Source organism: Electrophorus electricus, chromosome 11 (assembly GCF_041902795.1).
Source record: "Electrophorus electricus isolate QZ-2024a chromosome 11, ASM4190279v1, whole genome shotgun sequence".
Lineage (NCBI taxonomy): Eukaryota > Metazoa > Chordata > Actinopteri > Gymnotiformes > Gymnotidae > Electrophorus > Electrophorus electricus.
This window is the reverse complement of record NC_137507.1, coordinates 26313900-26335688: the sequence shown is the minus strand read 5'-3', so window position 1 is coordinate 26335688 and position 21789 is coordinate 26313900. Positions and strand designations below refer to the sequence as shown.

The 21789-nt window shown below is 42.6% G+C and overlaps 2 protein-coding genes across 5 annotated transcripts; both read left to right on the top strand.

Moving 5' to 3' along the window:
- The first annotated feature begins 2801 nt into the window (after positions 1 to 2801).
- Positions 2802 to 15055, top strand: tpm4b (tropomyosin 4b). 4 transcript variants are annotated; one of them, XM_027018898.3, is made up of 8 exons: positions 2802 to 3089; positions 4873 to 4998; positions 11282 to 11415; positions 11805 to 11993; positions 12114 to 12189; positions 12302 to 12364; positions 12769 to 12838; positions 13330 to 13998. In XM_027018898.3, exons 1-8 carry the CDS (start codon positions 2976 to 2978, stop codon positions 13410 to 13412), a joined length of 855 nt encoding a protein of 284 aa, XP_026874699.2. In that variant the 5' UTR covers positions 2802 to 2975; the 3' UTR covers positions 13413 to 13998. The 4 variants fall into 4 exon arrangements, with proteins under 4 accessions (XP_026874699.2, XP_026874698.1, XP_026874702.2 ...); XM_027018897.3 differs by lacking the exon at positions 13330 to 13998 and adding an exon at positions 14274 to 15055 and having other exon boundaries at positions 2807 to 3089; XM_027018901.3 differs by lacking the exons at positions 2802 to 3089; positions 4873 to 4998 and adding an exon at positions 7267 to 7739.
- A 302-nt stretch (positions 15056 to 15357) lies between these two features.
- On the top strand, positions 15358 to 21665 carry rab8a (RAB8A, member RAS oncogene family). Its single transcript, XM_027018905.3, has 8 exons — positions 15358 to 15536; positions 16603 to 16663; positions 16968 to 17028; positions 17244 to 17321; positions 17435 to 17524; positions 17660 to 17725; positions 17869 to 17919; positions 18296 to 21665. Exons 1-8 carry the CDS (start codon positions 15413 to 15415, stop codon positions 18386 to 18388), a joined length of 624 nt encoding a protein of 207 aa, XP_026874706.1. The 5' UTR covers positions 15358 to 15412; the 3' UTR covers positions 18389 to 21665.
- The last annotated feature ends 124 nt before the right edge of the window (positions 21666 to 21789 follow it).

The window sequence follows — 21789 nt, the reverse complement described above, 5'->3', positions numbered from 1 at the left end:
GCTTCTCCTATTTGTTTAATTTTCTTTTAGTTCACAAGCGTCATTCATGTTACACAGTGTTGTGCGTTTGAGTGCACGTGTATATTTGTATATTTCTTTTCATTTTTAGATTTAAACAGAGACAATCTGGTCAGATATGCCTTCAAGAAAATATGACATACATGACATACAGCTTTGGTATTATATTGAACAGTGAGGTAGTTTGCTGCTACTTTACCACGGTGTCATCTCTGTACCGTCTGTACCACACTGTGGCTCTGTTCTCAGGGCCTGTGCACCACTCTGCACTACGGTTATCTCTGTGCTCAATTCCCACGGCAACCGGGCGCATTTAGAGAGTTTTTACCTTAAAAGGAAAGGAGGAGAGGACTTGCACTTCCTGTAGGGGGGGGGGGGGGGTCTCCTTTCCTCTTTCTTCATTACTCTGTTCCTTTACACCCTCTCTGTGTGTCTCACACTCACTCGTTCTCTGTCTGCTATCACACTGCCTCCCCCCCTCACCAACTGCCTGCTTCGTACTTCTGAATATAAGCCATAAGTCATCGTTTTTCTGGTTTCCATTACGATACCAGTCCCCCCCCCCCCCCTCTCTCTCTCTCTCTCTCTCTCTCTCTCTATCTCTCTTTCCTTCTCATTGAAGAAACAAATATTACACATGAAGTAAATACTACATTTAGGGCCCATCTCGGGAACATAAATTGAGCCTAGTTTAAACAGATAAATTTTTATATGGAGAATCTCTACTGATGGCGTATGCTAGTGTAAGAGCAGTCTGTGTTCAGTAAAGAGGTCACTGGCATCGCCTCAAGTCTCTTTTATCTTTAAAGATGTATTTTCCTCTATTAAAGCTAATGAATCCACACTGACTGTCTTCCTGTGTGACTGGTATTTGACTCTCTCCATCTTTCTCTTTCTCTTCCTCTTTCATTTGTCTCAAAATGTGTTGTTCATTGTTATGGTTTTGTTGCCCATGTTTACCTGAGTTTGTCTACCTATCATACAATGTATTATTGAAATTATTTAATCTATTATTCGTGTGTCCCAAAAATGCATCAATGTTGCTATAGTGTGCTAAAGACTCAGTTGCATTATACATATACAGCCACACTAAGTGTTCCCTGCTAGTTTTAATTCTCTTTCAGCATGTTTAATTCACTTAAGCAACTATCCCTTTAAATACACCCTTAACCAGAATACTGCACAAATGAAACAGGACCACACAGAGTTGCAACTAATAAGCAATAAAGGATGTTGTTGGGGTTTTTTTTGGGGGGGGGGGCTGTTTGTTTTAGTATGGTTGGGAAGCAATTTTATCGGGCATGGCACTGTTTAAAAGTAAAAGGTCCCTGCATATCTCTGTCCCCAACACAAATCTACCTGGTACACCTCTAGCTCCTCAGATCAGTGATCCCAGCCTGCACTGCTGAATGGGGGCCAAGCTGGGCAATGGGCGGTGGGAAGAGCTGAAAGAACCCCAGCAAGCCTCGTCAAATCCGTACTCTACCCTAAGGAGACTTTGCGAAGGATTATTGTCAGCGTGCTGTTGTTTGTTTTCTCAGGGCTCTCGACAAATCTTTCATTCTTAATATGGGCAGTATTTTTGGAGACTGCAGCTGTTTTGCGGTGGACAGGGTGACGGAGCCTGAAGAGGAACTCATCCAGTTTGCAGCCTGCTCACGGGGAACCAGCAGAATGAGACGAGGAACCGCCACCACTAGAACAGCTTCTAGTCATCCAGGGTGACATGTGAACCACCCTTCAAATTCAGATAAACCCTGGGCGCCTTCAGGCGAGGTAAACGGAGTCTGTGTACTTTGAGCGGTTAGGCCTAGCGGCGCCTTCGAGAAAACAGTCTGAATGAGAAAATCGCAGAAGTGGCATCTCCAAAGCGCAGCTGGAAAGAATGAGGTGGTGGTTTCGAAGGGAGCCTGGAGCGCCGACTTTTCCTTCAGCACGCTTCCTGTCGTTTTCCGTCCACTCTTGGATCCCGCTCGTGCAGGAGGTGGCAGGCATCCCAACCATGCTACTCCCAGTCATGCACATCTTCCTTCAGACATCAACCGGAACGTGGACCATTCATGTCTTTAAAATATTTGTTTACTAATAGGTTAATAGTGAGTAAGAGGGATAGTTATTTAAACTTAAACAGAAAACGTCCGAGAACTGTGCAACGGGAACAAGCCTCCCATATTTACTATACTAAGAGATATCTGATAAGGTTCATTTTTATATACAATACTGTATACATATTCAACCCCTGCAACGTAGGAACTGAACTGCAATTAAAGAAAGAAACTGTGCAAATACAGTAACAGAACACAACTGAACACATATGTAGAATCACAGAGACAAGAAAGCCCTTGAACTGCATTGCCTGTGATCCAGCTCAATGTTGTTCGTACAACCATCACATAATAGATTTTGCAGGAATATAATCTATACATCAGCCTGTTTTAAAGGTATAATATTGAATGGTTTACTGATCCCTCTGCAGATGTGTTTAAAATGGAAAAAAAATACAGATATTGGTTGAGAAAGAGTGGATAAAGGATTGAACTGTAGGGCGGGGGTATGCATGTTTGAGAGATGGTGTGTGTGTGTAAGGGAGAAGGGGTGTCACTAGGGAGCAGGGCTAACTTTCAGTACCTCAGGTTTAACGCTTACACGGAAGCCTTGCGTTGCAGTCAGAGGGGCCCCTGTTCTTTTCCACTGCACCCCCCACACACACCCCTCTCTCTGTCTCTCTCTCTCCCTTCACGGGTGGGCTTGGCCTCTTCGCTTGCTCAGGACAGGGGGCATTCTCTCCATCGTCCTCTCTCTGAGTGGAGCAGTGTTCTCGTCCTCTGTCTCTTTCTTCTATCTGCTACCTTGCGTTTTGTTTGTGGGTTGTCTTTTTTTTGTTTCTGTGTGTGTCTGTGTTTTCTGTTTGTTTGTTTTTTTTTGCCACTTAAGCGAGTCGAGTCACAGCTAGAGAAATGGAGGCCATCAAAAAGAAAATGCAGATGCTGAAGCTGGATAAAGAGAACGCCGTCGACCGCGCCGAGCAGGCCGAGTCCGACAAGAAGGCAGCAGAGGACAAGTGCAAGCAGGTGGGTTACGGAGGAAGGATGGAGGAAAGGATGGAGGGATGGATGGAGGAAAGGATGGAGGGACAGACAAGCATTACATAATGTTTTAGAATGATAAATAAGCTGGTTGCATATAGAAAGAGAGAGAGACAGAGAGAGAGAGAGAGAGAGAGAGAGAGAGAGAGAGAGAGAGAGAGAAAGGTCATGTTTTGGAGTAATATATGTATGTGTATGTGTTGCTGAAATGCCTATTCACTGAGCTGTACGTTTATTTGCAGTCTGTAAATCTTGGTAAATGATATGTAAATAAGTCTTTTCGCTGAACTTGTGACAGTTCCTAAACACTCACTATTGTTTTCAGAGAGGGATCTCTAATGCTTGTTATTGCATTCTTTCATTGAAAGCTCTTAAATAGCATTACTTCTGAGCCATGCAGTACGAGAATACACAGTTAATTGGGCAAATAGCTTGAAAAATAGCTCCATACACTATTCCATAATAGGCAGGAGAGCTCAGTACAGTGGGAGATGTTCTACAGACCATCACAAATCCTGCCTATTGGTCATGGTCTTCTGCTAACCCACAAATCTACCAGTAGCCAGGGGCCGCTTGGCATCACCACATCCCACCAGGGAGCAGGCCAGGTCTGTGGGGTCACCAGGAATAGCTCTGAGCCATACCACCTGACCTGTTGGGCTTGGCTGTGGAGTGCAAAGTCCTTAGGAATCACCAAGGAATGTTCAGGAAGAAATGTGTTTCTGACAGAATAAACATGTTTTGACAGGTCCAAATTGTGCTTATATAGCCTCTTACTGTACGTAGAGAGGTTTTGTGGATGTTTTTGGATAGTAAGTGAAACTGGAACAGAATGGGTATGAGACAGAGACAGAGCTGGGATGGTGGTCAATTAATCAGCACTGCACAATTACGTATCAATCTTTTTTTTTTCTTTGGATTCTGATCTGATGAAGAAGGGGAGTAGGTCGTGTTCATTTGGAAGTGGTCCAAAGAGTCAGCAGTCAACTCAAACCACATTTTTGTCTGGGAGAATCCAATTCCTGAAAACAGTATCCCCAAGAATGTTTCAAGTGCTGAAACAAAGTCACCAGATCCGGCGAGCCCATGCTCAGATGAGAGCTGGCGAGAGAAACCCAGTAACGGAGAATTCCGGGGCAAAAACAAAGTGAAGAGAAACCGAACTAAAAATCCATAGTTCCATCTGATCAGACACGCAAATACACTATATCCCATTAGTTCAGAAATATGAAGGGTATCCCTCTAGATAGTCTAGAGATTAATTACAGCCAGTTGTCCATAACACTTATATCAGAATTGCCAGCAGCTGAGGTGTAGCTGGCTAAGCTGAGAGAGAGTCCTAGTGGGACCTGTGTAGGTCTCTGTAGAGAACTAAGCATATTACATGTTGATGAGCTGCATGCTGATATTTCTGGCCTGATGGTTTTTTTGGGCACTGGTTCTACTGGAAAATATCTGTCTGTCCTCACTTGAACATCTTGTCTTTAACCACTCTGGAAAGGGTGATGTTGGGTAATGATATTTTTGTCCATGTGTCTGCCAAGTATCTCCTGGGTTCAGCTCACGTGCTGCTGTGTCTCTCCTGTGGACAATTCACGTGCCACCATGTCTCTGCTGTGTCTCTCCTGTGTTTGGCTCACGTGCTGCTGTATCTCTCCTGTGTTTGTCTCACGTGCCACCATGTCTCTGCTGTGTCTCTCCTGTGTTTGGCTCACATGCTGCTGTATCTCTCCTGTGTTTGTCTCACGTGCCACCGTGTCCGGCTCAGCTAGAAGAAGAGCTCCTAGGCCTGCAGAAGAAGCTGAAGGGGACAGAGGATGAGCTGGACAAGTACTCTGAGGCCCTGAAAGATGCCCAGGAGAAGCTGGAGCTGTCCGAGAAGAAGGCGTCTGACGTGAGTGTTACTGGACGATCAGTGCGCACAAACCACCAGTCACTGAAGCACAGTGACAGTGAGAATGATGACAGAAAAAAAAGAAGGCCATATGTGTGATGATAGGGGTCAGAGGTCAGTAGAAAAAGTACTTATGTTTCATTGTTTGTGTGAAATATTTCAGTCAGACTTTGGCTCCTGGTTGGATCAGACACACCATTCTCATTGTGTCTGAGAGAACTGAGCAATGCACTGAAGGCTCTCTGCAAAATATGTCCTACCACATTCTGCTTGGTTGACCAGGAAAAGCCAGAAAAGGCCACTCTACTCCTCTGGAGCCAAAGTCATGCATATGGAACATCTGACAAAGAACAACTTGTAAAGACCCAAGCAAAAATTTTCTAAAGGGCTCCACAGCGTTGCCAACATGGGCTCCCTGCATCTTACAGCTGGGGCAGTCCTGCACTGTTGGTGTGTAAAAGTCCCAATTATTCTTCCAGTTGCATTACTTCCTAATTGGGATCAGTGCAAACGTTCCCTAACCTACGGAGTCAAATATTTTGCAGCATAGCCAAAGCTTGTTTATAGCACGAACCAGCTTCAAAGCCTACTGAGAAAAAAATGAAGAGGCACAGAGCAGACAGAGCAACACTCGACTCAAGGAGATTTTTTTGTAAAGTATCAAAAAGTAGCGTGGACAGTTAGTGTCATTCATTTGTCAATTGTCACCTTGTTTGCTGAGTTTGGATTAAACGTATTATTAATATTCTGGGCGTTTTTTTTAATGCTGAAATTTCGAGTTGACTATACACCAGCTAGGCTAGTACTGAGGGAATGTTCTATTCTCTGTTTAGCCATCAAGGGTTCCTAAATTGTTCCATATGTGAGATGTGAGAGGAGTGAACATGCTCCAAATCCAAATCCCAAATCCTTCTTTTTATCTTAATGATGCATTTCCCAGACACATCTCTGTTTTGGCTATCTTGCACTGAAATCAGAAGGACTATCCTTCTGGAAAAGAGCATTTAGCATTGAGTTACTGACATAAAATACACACTTTTCTTGGTTCATTAAAACATATTTAATGTTGTCCCATCCCCCAAACACACACACATTCACACACATTCCCCTTCCCTGACAGACTCCCCCCAACCCCCCCGACACTACACACACACACACAGAGGCAGACCCCAGTCAGTTATTCTGCAGACCAGGAATGGGTGGAATGTGTCTAAAGAAAACAGTGAAGTCTCCCCTCCAGAGTCTAAAGACTCCAGTGCACCGAAGCCTTTTCGCTAAAGGGAGAGAGAACACACTCAAACACATTCCTGTGGTCCGCAACCGCTATAACCAAAGTCGCACACACAGACACAAAGACACACACGCATAACCCCTTTAGAAAGAGAGAGAGAGAGAGAGAGAGAGAGAGAGAGAGAGAGAGAGAGAGAGAGAGAGAGAAAAGCAAGATAGGTAAATCCCAATTTAAGAAGGTAACTGTGTTTTCATCATTTCTTCTGAATGTGCATGTCATTCGTGTTGTCTACACACAAGTGGTTTCCTACATATCAGGCATATAACTATCTGATCTACACAGTCACTTGGTTTGTAGATGTTGTGAGTTCTGTCTAGAAATATTATTTTTAGAGTGTGAACATAATCAGCATTAAATTGGATTTGCCAGCATGTTGCTGGACTCCACACAGACTATATCCTCATAGAACTCTGCTGCAAAAGACTGTGAGTGTAGAGATGCAATGCTTAAGCCTTGCATAAGGTGTGTTGAATGTATTTGTGCATCAAATTATATATCTATATCTAAAAATGTATTTATTCCCTGCTAAAGCCATTCGGGAAAGGCAAAGGTTTGCCTTGCAATAACCACGTGGGACCTGGAGCGCTTTACTAATCCCCTGAACACACTTCACATTAATCTAAACAGGGACATTTCATGGGGAATAAAGAGGCTGTCAGGAGATAAACGTGTGCGTCACTTTGTTATGGTACACTTATGTCAGCCGCTGAGACCAGTTAACATTCACAGAGTGCACAAGCGCCAGGAGGATATCTATCTTTAAAACGCAGAAGTGATTGCTGTTTCAGTGGGGCGTAGCAGCAGGTTAAATGCCCCCTTTGTTTCAGAGAGTGCCTTCACTCCGTGCACTTCAGCCTGTTGCAGAGTTCACAGCCAATAAATGCATCGAGTGTCCAAAAGTCACTGGGTAACAATCAAAAGCGCTCACGCAGAAAAGCCACCCCTCCTGCAAGCGTGATGTCATTCCAAACCAGCTTCTTCCCAAGACTGGAAGATTTAGCAATAAGGGTTTTTTTTCTCCTTTTTTGTGCACTCCTTCCTTTTCTCTACGCGCCCTCATTCCGTACCTCTTTCGCTTCTACGTTGCGTTTACGCCTTATCTTGAAAGGCAAATGGAAACGGACCTTGGAAAAAAGTAGTACAAAGATTCCCAAAAAGCGGCCACTGTTCTTTGGGGTGGAATTTCGTATACTTTCGTTCAACATTTTCCCTCCCTCACGTTCGTCGAGTTCTTTGGGAATTTTGCAACACTCGGAGTAACTTAACTTTTGTTTTTTAAGGTTATTCGTTTCTTTGAAGTCGTGGTGCTTATATCGTAGCTATGTCTGTAAACTCGCTAGACGCAGTTAAACGAAAGATCCAGGCCTTGCAACAGCAGGCGGACGACGCAGAAGACCGAGCTCAGCTTTTGCAAAGGGAGCTGGACGTTGAGCGGGATCTGCGAGAGAAAGTGAGGCATTCACTTTTAGCTCTTCGCTCTACAGTCTTCTTCTCTTTCCGTTTCGGCCCTTCTCCTGAAGCGTAGCCAACTGTCTGTGGATGCTTTTCACTTCACTCTTTGAACGTTTAGTTTAATGGTCAGAAATAGCCCATAAGTCAAGGAAATGCGTAGGTAATGTGTTTTGCACTGTCATTTTATCTGACGTCTCTTGCTTTAGCACAGTGAAGCGCAAATGACTGGAGCCTTGACCCTTGCAACAATTTTTGAACCTGTGGTGATTGGGAGTGTCTACAATCCACAATTCTGTAGTTATCTTTAATATATACATTTTGTAATTCATAACTCCAGTTCATACTCCAGTATTATACTTCAGAATATACTCTGGAATTATACTCCATACAGTATTGAATACAATGAACATAGTAATCAAATTCCTGGTGTTTTGTACAAGTAAACATTGCACTAACCAAACAGCCATTTGGGAATATTTATTGCAGCTCAGAGTCCAATCAAAAAAAAAATTAACATGGAAACGAGACCTGAAACGGAGCTAATTTGAAATGTATGTTCGGGTTTGCCGTGATTTATGACTGAGAGTCCACAGAATGCCTGCTCGGAAGAGACACTGCTTGCTGGATAAGGCGCTGCAGCTCAGGAGACTGAATGGAAAAGAAAGGAAGAAGATAATGAAGAATAAATTGAATTTCCTGTCAGCGTGAGACTGTGGAAAATCTCAGTGAATTCTCTACTCTTATGAAATCTTCCACCTGTTACCTGTTTAACATTTCTGCCTCATTAGGTCTTCTTCACCGGGGCTGGAAACCACCAGAAAATCCATATGGAGTTGATATGTGAGATAGGGGTTTTGAACTCACAGCTACTGCAGATGTGGCGTGAGCCTTTACTGAAGCTTTGAATATTTGAAGCTTAATGTCTTTTGGGGTTCAAGTCTGAAGGGTTAAAGGAAGTGACGGTCATTTCGATGAAGCACTAGCATGACCTGATGATGATGGGAAGGCAGGCCTAGTTTTCAGCAGAGGAAACGATGCTTAAACAGACCATTAATGTAGCCTCCACGGCAACCCCCTCTTCCTGGAAACGGTGTCCACAGGAAGTATGGGATATGACGACTGCCGCGCCCTTTACCCTTCTCACTTCCTGTCAGCGGTGTGCTTTCACTCTGCCTCAATTTCAGCTGCAAGCAGGTTTCCATGGATCAGCCCCAATGGTGGGGTAACACGACAGCACAGGAGCCTAACGTACGCAATTCCTGCCCAATATGTGCTAATCACACCAGCACAGGCAAAGAAAAACACGCTGTAAAGATTTTAAGGAGTCTACTATTTACAGATCACAGGGAGTCAACCACCCTTAATGGTTTTGATTTTAATTTCCTCATAATCGCAGCGTTGCATATTTGCAGCCTCTGAAGGAGAGCCAACTGAAAGTATGTTTTTGTTTGGAGTTTGTGCCTCGCGAGGACAGTTCCACGATGTTTGGCTTTCCTTCATCATCATGCACAGCCCTGTGACCCATGAGTCTGAAAATGTCTTGATATTGCATCCCCCTTTTTGGGTTTTTCTTTATTTTCAATCATGCAATGACTCTAATGGTTGTCTAATGGTTTCGGCAGGGGAGTTTCAGCAAGTACTTGAGGCCAAAAATGCGCACAGATGTGATTTAGGGCTGTAATCGGCTCTGAGGTCTGACAGGGATGCAGAGTCTAGGGCTGGAATGTGCCACTATATTTCAAACTGATACCAGGTTTCTTCTTGTAGCTTCACAAACAAAAACCATTTCATTTTGTAACACCGTTAAGCACTTCCCTGCATTGCAGTGGAACTCCTACATCCTGATCTCCCCCATATCTACTAGCCGCCCTTGTGCCCCGACCCGTGACCATTCACTCCTCAGACCGAGCCAATCAGCAAGCAACATGTTGCTGGTGAGCAGTAAGTGGGTCAGGTATGTGTAGGAATGCTCTGTAAGTGCTCGTGGCCTCTTTAAGCTGTTATCAGCATTCTAATGTCAAACAGAGCTGATGTGAGGGCACAGACAGAACAAAGTGCAATCACCCCACACAGCCTCCAGGAAGAGCAAACACAGGCGGTCATTGTTATGGGTCGATGCAGACACAGGCCTGTATATATTTTACTGAGTCCACTATTTACATTTGACAAAGTCTTTTAAAAGGAATTGAATGAGAGGATGTTGTCAGCTGTGATGCTGCAAAAGTTTTTTTTTCCCCCCATCCACTGAAAAAGCCTAATCAACAGATAAAAGGCCTTCATAAGTTAATTTGGTTGACTGGTGTGTGCAATATGTGCCTGGGAAAGCGATATTTAAAGGATTGAAAACTTTTTTCTAAGTGTACCCTCTTCTGGAAAATTTGAGTTTGGCTAAAGGCAGTGAATTCTTTGGTAGCTTGGTCATATCCCGGTTTAAAAGCGCTCAGTTACGCGGAGGCCGACGGCCTTGTGCGGGCAAATGCGGCATGCGCCGTTCAGCCATGCAACCAAGCAGACCCCTGACTCACGGCGATAAGAAAGGTGGAGATGCAGACCTCTTCTATAAACCATAACGCAGCCGGTTGAGCCCTCTGAGATTCCTGACCGCAGATGGCACATGACTCAACTGAGGCTCAAGCCTACTCCATACATAATGCTTTATGTGAGGTGTCCATTGTGTGGATTTGCTGACTCTCAGGTTGTTGGAAGTTGGGTGTCTGGTGTAATTTATTTGCAAATTCAGAAGTTATTCTGCTGTTTCCAAAATTGTGTAATTGCATTGTTTGGTTAGAATTGGATAATATAAAATAATTAGTTTTCAATTTATGGAAGTGACACCTGAAATTCGGTGGGTGGATTTGAGATTTATTAATTGAGAGATTAACTAGCCGGTGCAATGTCTGCTATTTAGAACATGTAGGATTGCATCAGATAGCAGAGATCTACGGAGAGGACATGAAAGGTGTATTGCTGAGTGTGTTGGTTAGCAAGCCTCTAACATCTAAATACACTCAAGGCAGTAATAATCAATTATAATAAAAATAAATAAATAAAAATGTGTGTATATATATAAATGTGTGTATATATGATCAAACGTATACATTCGAATGCAGTGCAAGCCCAGCCATAACTCCACCCCTTGAGTTCCTGACTTCTATCAGCTTTACACCTCTTTGCGTAGTATGAGACAAAGCTAGTGGCTTCTCAGAAAGCGAGCCATAATCTACAACGATCTGTATGATTCATTTCCCTTGTGATCTGTTCTGTGCTATATATATATATATATATATGAGCAGTAGCAATATTAAAGAGGGGGTCTCATCCACAGGAAAGTTGTACCCACTGAAATTAGTCCTATTCGGAGATAAGATTCTATCATACAGCACTAAGAATGCAACGTCCCATTTAAGAAAATACCTGGTTGTTTTCCATGTTGTGCATCTGCTAAGCTCTGTATAGCTGAACTGAGCAATCTGCATTTTGCCATGAGCAAGGCTTGCCAGTATGATTAACGTTTAACATTTGCTGCGTGTGTGTGTGCAGGCAGAGGGCGAGGTAGCTGCTCTGAACCGCAGGATTCAGCTAATCGAAGAGGAGCTGGACAGAGCCCAAGAGCGACTGGCCACTGCACTCCAAAAACTAGAGGAGGCAGAGAAAGCAGCTGATGAAAGCGAGAGGTTAACACACACACACACACAAACACACACACACTCTCCATACTTTATACACACATCCACACACACAAACACCACTCATACACATCCCATACTTATATGCATGCCCATTCCACACACAAACACACACACACCAGGAACACACACATGCATACATACCCCACACTTTCATACACACACACACACACACACACACACACACACACACACACACACACACTTATTCACATACTTGACACTGGTGGAGTGTCATGGCCTCACAGCCCTGGCTCTGTAACACCTCTACAACCCAAACTGGATAAACACCTGAACATCTCTTACATGTGGTGAAGTACGCATGGTAGAGTTCCATCATGTGTGAGGGTTTCACCGGTGTGTTCCTGCTCATGCAGGGGAATGAAGGTGATTGAGAACCGTGCTATGAAGGATGAGGAGAAGATGGAAATTCAGGAGCTACAGCTCAAGGAAGCCAAACACATCGCAGAGGAGGCCGATCGCAAGTACGAGGAGGTGGCTCGGAAGCTGGTGATCCTGGAGGGGGACCTGGAGAGGGCCGAGGAGAGGGCAGAGATTTCCGAGCTGTGAGGAACACCTTCCTTCCCCAACCTTCGTCAGCACATTGGCTAACGAGCAGTCCACCCGGCAGAAAAGGGTGGGAGGATGAAATGAATGAGCATTTTTTCTCTCTGTCTACTTCACAGGAAAGGCGGAGACATGGAGGAGGAGCTGAAGAATGTAACCAATAACCTAAAGTCCCTTGAGGCCCAGTCTGAGAAGGTCAGCTAATCATTATGCAAGCTTGTCTGGGTGCTTCCTGCTGCGTGCGCGCGCATGTGGTATGCACGGCACATCCTGTCACGTGATCTTCTGCGTGGTTTTCTTTTCGCAGTACTCGGAGAAGGAAGACAAATATGAGGATGAGATTAAGCTGCTTTCTGACAAACTGAAGGAGGTGAGAGGCTAGGATCCGAGGAGCGCTGAAGTCTGCTTTAGTGCACTTGTGAAACAGACCTTTTGTTCTCTCCATCTTTCTCCTGTCTAACTGTATCCCTCACGCCCACCATCCCTTCCTCCTTCTCTCTCTCTCTCTCTCTCTCTCTCTCTCTCTCTCTCCCTCCCTCTCTCTCTCTCTCTCTCTCCCTCTCTCTCTCCCTCTCTCTCTCTCTCTCTCTCTCTCTCCCTCTCTCTCTCTCTCTCTCTCTCTCTCTCTCCCTCTCTCTCTCCCTCTCTCTCTCTCTCTCCCTCTCTCTCTCTCTCTCTCTCTCTCCCCCTCTCTCTCTCTCTCTCCCTCCCTCTCTCTCTCTCTCTCTCCCTCTCTCTCTCTCTCCCTCTCCCTCTCTCATCTTCTCAATACAGGCAGAGACTCGTGCTGAGTTTGCAGAGAGGACTGTGGCCAAACTGGAAAAGACCATCGATGACCTCGAGGGTAAGACCCACCCAACCCCACCCCACAATGACACTCACAGAATGTTCCTCTTCCATTACTAAGGAATTCCGCACAATGATGTCAGAAGCACTGTTTGACACAGGGCAGGGTATCAGCTGGAATTTAACCTTTGTCTTCTTATAAGCTGTTGGATGCCATTAGAAGTAGAGATTTAGCAATTAGTGACGTGTAGAACAACCCCGCACGTATAGAGCAAATCTTAGCAGAAAGGTACTGCAGTGACGGTTATGACAACACACCATTAGCTTTTATAGACGTACGCATAGCAGGCGGGGTATTGTTATGCATCTTCTGCTGTTTCACTTCGATTTGCCTTTTCCTGCGTGAGCTGCATAATGCCTTCACTGTCTCTCAACCCTCTTCTGCCGTGATCTCACTGTCTGCTTCGTTTTCGCTCTCTTCGCATTTCCTGCTCCTGTTGTCTGCACTCCACTCCCTCTCTTCTGGCCCTCTTGGCCATCGACGTCCAGATGAACTGTATGCTCAGAAGCTGAAATTCAAGGCAACTAGTGAAGAACTGGATCATGCACTTAATGACATGACCTCCCTATAGATGAGTCTCATTCGGTATTTCTTCTATTACGCTTACGTATTTCTTTCTATTACACTTACGGCATTGAGCAGACGCTCTTATCCGGAGCGACTTACAAAAGTGCTTTGTCGTTTACTCATAGAATATATCCAAGTACAGTACAGTAGGTTACAATCAAACATACCAATGAACTAGAACACTGTAGAATACAGGGATGAATGCTGATAACTACAAGTGCAAAATACATAAGGTTTGTGTTAAACAATGATAAGTGCTATTGCAGAATGTGGGGAGGGGACTGAAGTGCTTGAATCCTTAATATGAATTTGTTCTGAAATATGCACACTGCATGATACAGGTCTTGCTGCATCCTTAAGAGCCAAGGGTGCTCTCTGGATCAGCTCTGACGGTTCACTTGTTGCTGTGCTGAAGAAACATTTTGGCTTTCGAGCTTGGTCAGCACACTCTGTCTTTCTGGTTTTCTTTTCTGTGTCTGTCCCTGTATTTCATGCAGTCTTTTAGAATCTATCTTAAAGGCTAAGGTTTTAGTAAAGTGCATCTTAAAAACTGATGATTATTAAATGTAATAAAGATGATTCACTTCTCAGTGCGCATGGTTTCTTTTCACTTGCGTCTGTCTGCCTGTCTCCTTTCCTGCTTTAATGTTTCCTACTCTGATGTTTCAGTTGCTGCCCGTCCTTTGGCTTTAGGCTTAGATGCCCATTAAGGTCCTATGTATGTTGTTTATTTTTTATTGGCAGTAAACTTGTATTTGAAGGTAAACAAAGGGTTGATTATATATGACAAAGTATTAGTGATGTAAAATAATAACTTACACCAAGCAAGTCAAGTTTCTTAAACAATCTAAAATGTTTATTGCAGAGGGCCTGGCAGGTGCAAAGGAGGAAAATTTGAATTTGCACCAAGTGTTGGATCAAACACTTCAAGAGCTCAACAGCTTGTGAAAAATCACAACGATGACCTCTTCACCATCAGCATTCACAATCTAATCAATTCTGTGTGAGTGAGTGAGTGAGAGTGAGAGTGTGTGTTCTATTGTTCTCTTGGTGTTATATCTTCTATTTTTGTTCCACACCCTCCCACACAGTCACCAAATAATGTGGTGTGTGTGCGCATGTTTGAGTGTGAGAGAGATCATTACATTCCAAATCTATTACAGATTCAATCATTTGAATGACTTATAATCGTCAAAATATGTAAAAATAATATCACCCACTTCCAAGAGTGAGTCCTGCAGTCATGTCCATTAGACTTGTATTTTATTTTATTTATTTCTTTTGAAAGGAAGTATGTCAAATTGCACGAAGCAATCAGTGATGTGATGATCTCAACACACGCTGACATTCCTTAGACTTCTTTCAGCAGACACTAAAAAAGGCAGGTCGGTATTAAAACCTGCAGAAGCAATTGAATAAATGGCTGTACTAATAAAGGATTACGCACACTAAATAGATATGCCCATTTCCAATGAAATTGCAATGTTACAGGCGATTTGCATATCTCATTTTTGATTGGGCAGTTCTTTCTCCGCGACCCCACCTCCCCTTTTTATTTCCTGGCGCATGCAAGAAAGTTCTATTAAAATTGGTAAATCTGTCATGCTTTAAACCCATAATAAATTTACACAATTCAAAAAACTTGGGGTTTTTTGTATTTACATATAAGGTGACTTTGGTCTGTGATGCGACCGCGAGTCGTCAGGTGGCCAAATGAAAGGATCCATTTTCTGCATACAGATAACTGAATACATGTTTATTTGTTTGTTTGTTTTTGTTTGTTTGTTTGTTTTCCCCCAAAGCCTGGGAACGAATGGTTTTACTCTCTGCTTACAAAGGATTCAAGTAATCACACGTTAAGATAACTTTATGCTGCGTGTGCAGTCAGTTGGCTGCTTGGCGTTTCCCCTGCTGTGACAGGGGGAGTGGATTTTCGAGGTCATTACGCCGCTGTCTACGCGGCGCTCGAACAGTTGCCGGGCGGGATTTCCGCGAATATCAAGTATGGCGAAGACTTACGATTATTTGTTTAAACTGCTGTTAATCGGGGACTCCGGAGTTGGAAAGACCTGTGTATTGTTCAGGTTCTCCGAGGATGCCTTTAACTCAACCTTTATCTCCACGATAGGTACATATATTTATTGGTTTGTCCGTGAAGTTCAATGACGGACCGTGTTAGCCGCGGTGCTAATGGACTGGTTTGTATAAAAGTGTGGTCGTTAGCTTTCGGCTCGCCGTTAGCCAGTTTGTATGTGCCACGATTAACGCGTCTGTTAAGTCGTAATTTTTTGACTCCCCTTTAGTTTGTGTTTAGTTGGTGTTTAGTTTCGGGTAGGTTTCTTTGACAGACTGAGTGTTTGTAGGTCAGCGTTAGTCTGCTGGCTATCGCCGGGATGGACACAATAGGAGTCGTTGTGTATTAGCACGCTAGGCTAACTCGGTCACACCAGTTTGTGGTTAAGGACCCATTGTTTTCGTAATTATTCTTTATTTAATACAATCACATTTGTTTATCTAGCTGGATTACCGTCACAGCAGCTGTATTACTGAAACGTAAATGTACGCAAGTTATCGATGTACTCGCCTGTTTACCTACTTGGTGTGGTTTGTTAGCCAGCTAGCTGTCTTTATCCCTCAAGGTTGGGATAGCTAGGTTAGCTTAGCTAACTCGTCCGGCAAGGTAACCATCTAGCTAAGCCTATCGTGAGTAAGCATTATGTGGCCAACCAGTTGAATGTGATGTGAAGAGAGTTTGTCGGAAAACCTTGATGTTCGAGCAAAAAGACAATGTTCATATTTGTATCCTAAGTTGCCAGCTATCTTTTCAGCTGTACATCGCTGTATACTGGTCAGCTATGCTATCTTAAAATAGCCAGTCAGTCATGACTGTTACTGTAGCTGCAACGTCTAATGTTTTAGGCAAACCTTGATTCATTATGGTTAATAAGTTGTACCTAGTTTTATAGTAAGTTGGCTGGCTAGCTGTTGGAATATTTTGAGCCAGTATTAATACTGTCTTGGACGAAGCCTAATTACAATGTACATCATCAGCCACAGTAATGGTTAGAGGAAGTGAGAATCCCAGTAATCCGTTATACATCTTAATTGTACATTTGGAAGCTTGCGTCTAGCGGTCGAAATTACAAGATTTATATTTACACTTGAGAACTCCCGATATACATGTTTTCTTACAGGTATTGATTTCAAGATTAGGACAATAGAGTTAGATGGCAAGAAGATCAAGTTGCAGATATGGTATGTTGCTGTCCTTCTCTTTAAAGATGTTACTGTGTTAGGTGCCTCTGGGGCAGCATGCAGGGGTTAAATCTGTAAATCCACAGCTGAAGAGACAGTGTTGTGTATAGCTGAGTCTTTGGATGATCTTTAGTTTGCATATGATCTTCCTGACAGTGCTTGTCAGAGTCCTGACCATTATCAATATAAAAGTTACTACAGACCATTTGTCTGTAGATCTAAACTTTTTTCTAGCATTTTTTTTTTTCCTGTGCTAGAAGGGCAGTTTTTTTTCTAGTACAGTTTTCATTTGTATTGTTTGTAGGGACACAGCAGGGCAGGAACGATTCCGGACGATCACAACGGCGTATTATAGGGGTGCAATGGTGAGCCAGCTATGTGGAAAATAAATATTTAACAGTGAGCATAATGCAACATCACATTACTTACACAATGTCTAGACATGCATGCTTGCACCTCTTTTAAAATCAGTCATGCTTGCACTTTGTTGCATTCTAGCTCTTTGCTGTTCACTGTTTGTCTGCGCCAGTGCCGCTCTTTTCAGATGGTTGAATTAATCGCGCTTGTGATCCAATCTCAGGGCATTATGCTGGTATATGACATCACCAATGAGAAGTCGTTTGACAACATCAAGAACTGGATTAGGAATATTGAGGAGGTGAGGTCTCTTGATTGATCCGTCCCTTAATTTGTGAGGTCATATGCTTATGGATGTTGTGCGCCACCAGTGGTGATATGGTTACCCTGTGTACTCTTCTCAATCTTACCCAGCATGCATCGGCAGATGTAGAGAAGATGATTCTAGGGAATAAATGTGATATCAACGACAAGCGACAGGTGTCCAAAGAGAGAGGAGAGAAGGTGAGGTATATATGTGTGTGTGTGTGTGTGTGTGTGTGTGTGTGTGTGTGTGTGTGTGTGTGTGTGTGTGTGTGTGTAAGACTAATTTATATGACTGTTGTAATGATCTATGGGATTGATCCCATCTGTGTCCAGTTGGCATTAGAGTATGGCATCAAGTTTATGGAGACGAGCGCGAAGGCCAACATCAACGTTGAGAACGTGAGTAAACTGTACTGCAGTTCTCTCTTCTACACACATGAACATAAGCAGTGCACGCAGCACGTCAAAAAATGCAGCTGAAAAGTAACAAATGTTGATTGGTGACCTGCATTGGTGTGAAATATGTTGTGCTCTGTTTTCAGGCATTCTTAACACTTGCCAGAGACATCAAAGCAAAGATGGACACAAAATTGGTATGGTTGTTCACACTAAATCATTGATGAATTATGAATGTGGCACACTTATTAGTTAAATGTTGCTTTTAGTAAATTGACAAGCAAAGCAATTCAGCTGGGTTTAATCACCAATAGTTGCCCATTTTTAAAATAAGCTATTACTTTTGTACCATGTTTAGTTCTAGGTCATTAGAAAGCAATGGAATATAAAGTTCTGTAACAAGAGAGAAATGTGCTAACCTAGAATGACAGGGGTTTTCTTGATTCACCTAGCAAGACAATGCAATTGAGCTTTAGCGTCTGTATTCACCAAGACTTGAAATGAGACGGACCCAGGTCATAGTCTGGCAAGAGTGATTTGTTTTAAACTCCTTTGTGTGCCCCCATCCCCCAGGAGGGCAACAACCCCCAGGGCAGCAACCATGGAGTGAAGATCACCACAGAGCCGCAGAGAAAGAGCAGCTTCTTCCGTTGTGTCCTATTGTGAAGCTCGAGGCCTTACCGTCCCACGCCTGGGACTGGATGAAACTGGACTGTGCTCTCGTTTTTAGCACTTCTCTCTCTCTGTCTCTCTCTCTCTCTGTCTCACTCTCCTTATGGCCCTAAAACAGTAGGAGTGCTCAGCTTCTCATGTCTGCTTCCACTGATATTTCAGCAATGCAGTTTTTTCCAGTTTATGACCATTTTCTTGAAGCTATGGTGCACCTGCGTTGTTGGTTTTTTTTGGGGGGGTGCATTCAAGGTTGAAGAGCTAAGTGGGAAAACTTATTTTTCTTTTATTTCACTTTAAATCACAGTGCTAGAGGAGTGATGCATGGCCTGTTTGGTCTTGGTCCTTTATTTTTGTCACTCCATCTCGAGTATCCAGCTGCCAAAATCCATTTGCTCGCCGCACTTGGTTTTCCTTCTGGGCTCTAAAGAGAGCTCCATCTGACATGTTGAGCCAACTCTGACAGTCATCCAGAACGCATCTTGGCCATTGCATTGTATTCGACATCTCATGTTTTCTTCGACAATCACTTGACCTCACCCTGCATATAGGAATCTTGTAACTTACCTCTTAAAAACATATACAAATAGTTTTTCTATTATACATTCTATACTGCTTGTTTAATTTTTTTTCACCTTTTCTTTCCATTGACCAGATTGGTTCCTTTCACAATCAACATTCCAAATTCTCATGTTTACTTATGGATGCAATAGAACGGGTTGTACAGACATGATGTATAGCTGTTTTGGGAAGAAAAAAAAAGTCTATATATTAATTAAAATAATTTTGGGTGGATTTTTATTAACTCCCCGATTTTGCCTTCATTCAGTTGTAGCCACTGCCCCTGTGTAACGAACCTATAGAAAGACTGGAGTCTCTGTCCTGGACTGTACACAGAAAATACACGCTCACATAGTCCGTCCTCTGAGCAGGCTTTGTGTGCACCAGTGCTGCCATACAAGTGGATCTGGTTCCATTTTTGTGTTTGAAAAGAACAGTTTGCTTTTATTTTGATCTATTGAGAAGAATATGATTTGAATCTTGTTTGTGGGGTTTGTAATGCAGAGCAGGGTGGAGAGAAATACTTGAATTAATCCCTGCACAGAAGTGGCATTTTTCAGATTTCTTATTATATATAATGTATGTGTGTGTCTATATATATATATATATATATATATATATATATATATATATATATATATATATATATATATATATATATATATATATATATATACACACACACACACACACACACACACACACACAATTAATTTTATATATATATATATATATATATATATATATAAATTTTTTTTTATTTACTTATTTTTTTTTTTACTTTTTTTTTTTTACTTTTTTTCCCCCAGGCCACTCTGAATACGGCAATCTACTTGTAATGTTAACAGCAAAGCTGTGTGGGGGTGAATATTCACAAATATGCTATCCTATGCATTTAACCAGTAACCGGAGCAAAGTGTGTTACAGGGCTAGACTTTTATCCTGTGGTGGTGTTTATTTCCTGTGGTAAAATGGAGACCAGCTTAATTATAGATTCTTTCTGATCCACCCAAGTTCATGTTTAAATAGGTTTCATTTTAAGATTCTTGACAAAAGAACTTGCTTTTTTATGCGCTATGCAAGACTTCAGAATGCTGAGACAAAGTCTGTGCATAGAAAGTATTGATTTCTGTAGTGCATCTTGCCAGGCTTGAAAAGTTTAATGGCTGTGTCTCAGATTTGTATGCTTCTGAACGGCAGCCACTTGGTGCATCAACGTCAGACACTTTCTGCTTTAAACCATGGGTGGCACCACACACTCCACAAAACTTCTCAGCATTGCCCACCGGCACCTGCTATGCATGGATAAACTAGGTCCATGTGACTGGGTTTATTAGCTGATCCATCCACTGCAAACCCCTCAAAATAGTCATGAGAGACCAGTTATGTTTGAGTGATGAGTGCAGTGCGCACACACGGTCTGTTTTGGCAGTTGCTTTCTCTGAATCTTCAGTAATGTGTTCTAAATGTAGCCATATCTTTCTAGCTGCTAGCAAATGTACCTAGCATTAGGGAGAATCTTTGCGCGGCAAGTCCTGAAAGGGTATCACTAAAAGTGAAAAAAAAGAACCAGTTGCTTATTCATTAGGGCTTCAAAAAGAGAAGCACATTGTTTTAATACTTCTGTTCTGGGAAGTTGGAGACAAATGACAAGCAATTCTGTCCTCCATGCTTGGGCTAACTTTATAAGATGCTTTTTGTGTTGCAATGAAAGTTGGAATGGGGGTAAAACTTAGCTGGGATCAGAGAAACCTCTCGTTTGGAATTTGACTGCACTTCTTTCCTTTTCTTCCCAAAGAGTTGAGTGTTCCCAAACTTAGTTTGGCATGTCCATGGTGAAGGTCTCGTTTCATGCCATGTCTACAGTTCTCTCCATCGCCACACATCCAGGCCTTGGTCTCAGTGACTAATACTTGAGCTTTCATTTTGGATCTATGCAGCATAAAGGTGACATCTTTGACTTCCTTTTATTTTTGTGCATCCTCATTGTCTCTCACTCATTCCACGCCTAAAACTGCAAAAAAAAATGTTTGTTTTTCATTTTATCATGCTTTAAGGGTATTAAGTGTGTTGTCTTACACTCTTTTGACACACCTTTATAGCCTCTGTGTAGGTTGCGCTCCTCCTTTTGTGCAATTCAGATCAGATCATTGGCTGTCTGATAAGATACCTGTATATACTGTACTGGGTCAGAAAAGCAATGTCACTGCTCCAGGCATTCATAGTGGTGGATCTATAATGCAGCAGTTGTTCTGACCTTAACGGGACATAAATAATAGTGACAGATTCAGGCCAGTGTTAAGTTTCAATCTCTGAACTTGGTGGGAGTGCACCTCAGGCTGCTCAGAGTTGTCTGTAGTCAGTGTGCACATGTACAGAGATTTGCTAGTTTGCTGGTAGTTCTTCCTGAAGCTTCCACAGCTGTCCAAGCTGCATTGGGTTATGCAGTGACATCAGATCTTTTAAGGATTTTATTACTGTCTTATTGTTTCTATTTCTTTTATATGAACATCTTCGTTTAACTGTCAGTTGTGAGATGAATGAGTTGTTACATTTTGAAAAAATGAAAAGGCAAAAAAAAATAATTGTAAATAACACTCTAAAGAGATCTACTTAAATTGTACTGTACTTTCTAAAAAATCATTGAAAAAAATTCTACAATTTTGTAGATAACAGTACTTTTTGATTTATTAAAGTAAGATTCTTTTAACAACTGGAGTTGATTGAGTGTTTTACACTTTTTTTTCTGCGCTGGAGGCATTAAGCCACAGTGTGTAATAACTCCCTTATGATTACTGTGGTGTCTTGTGTACCAGTTCAAAAGAGAGAGAGAGAAA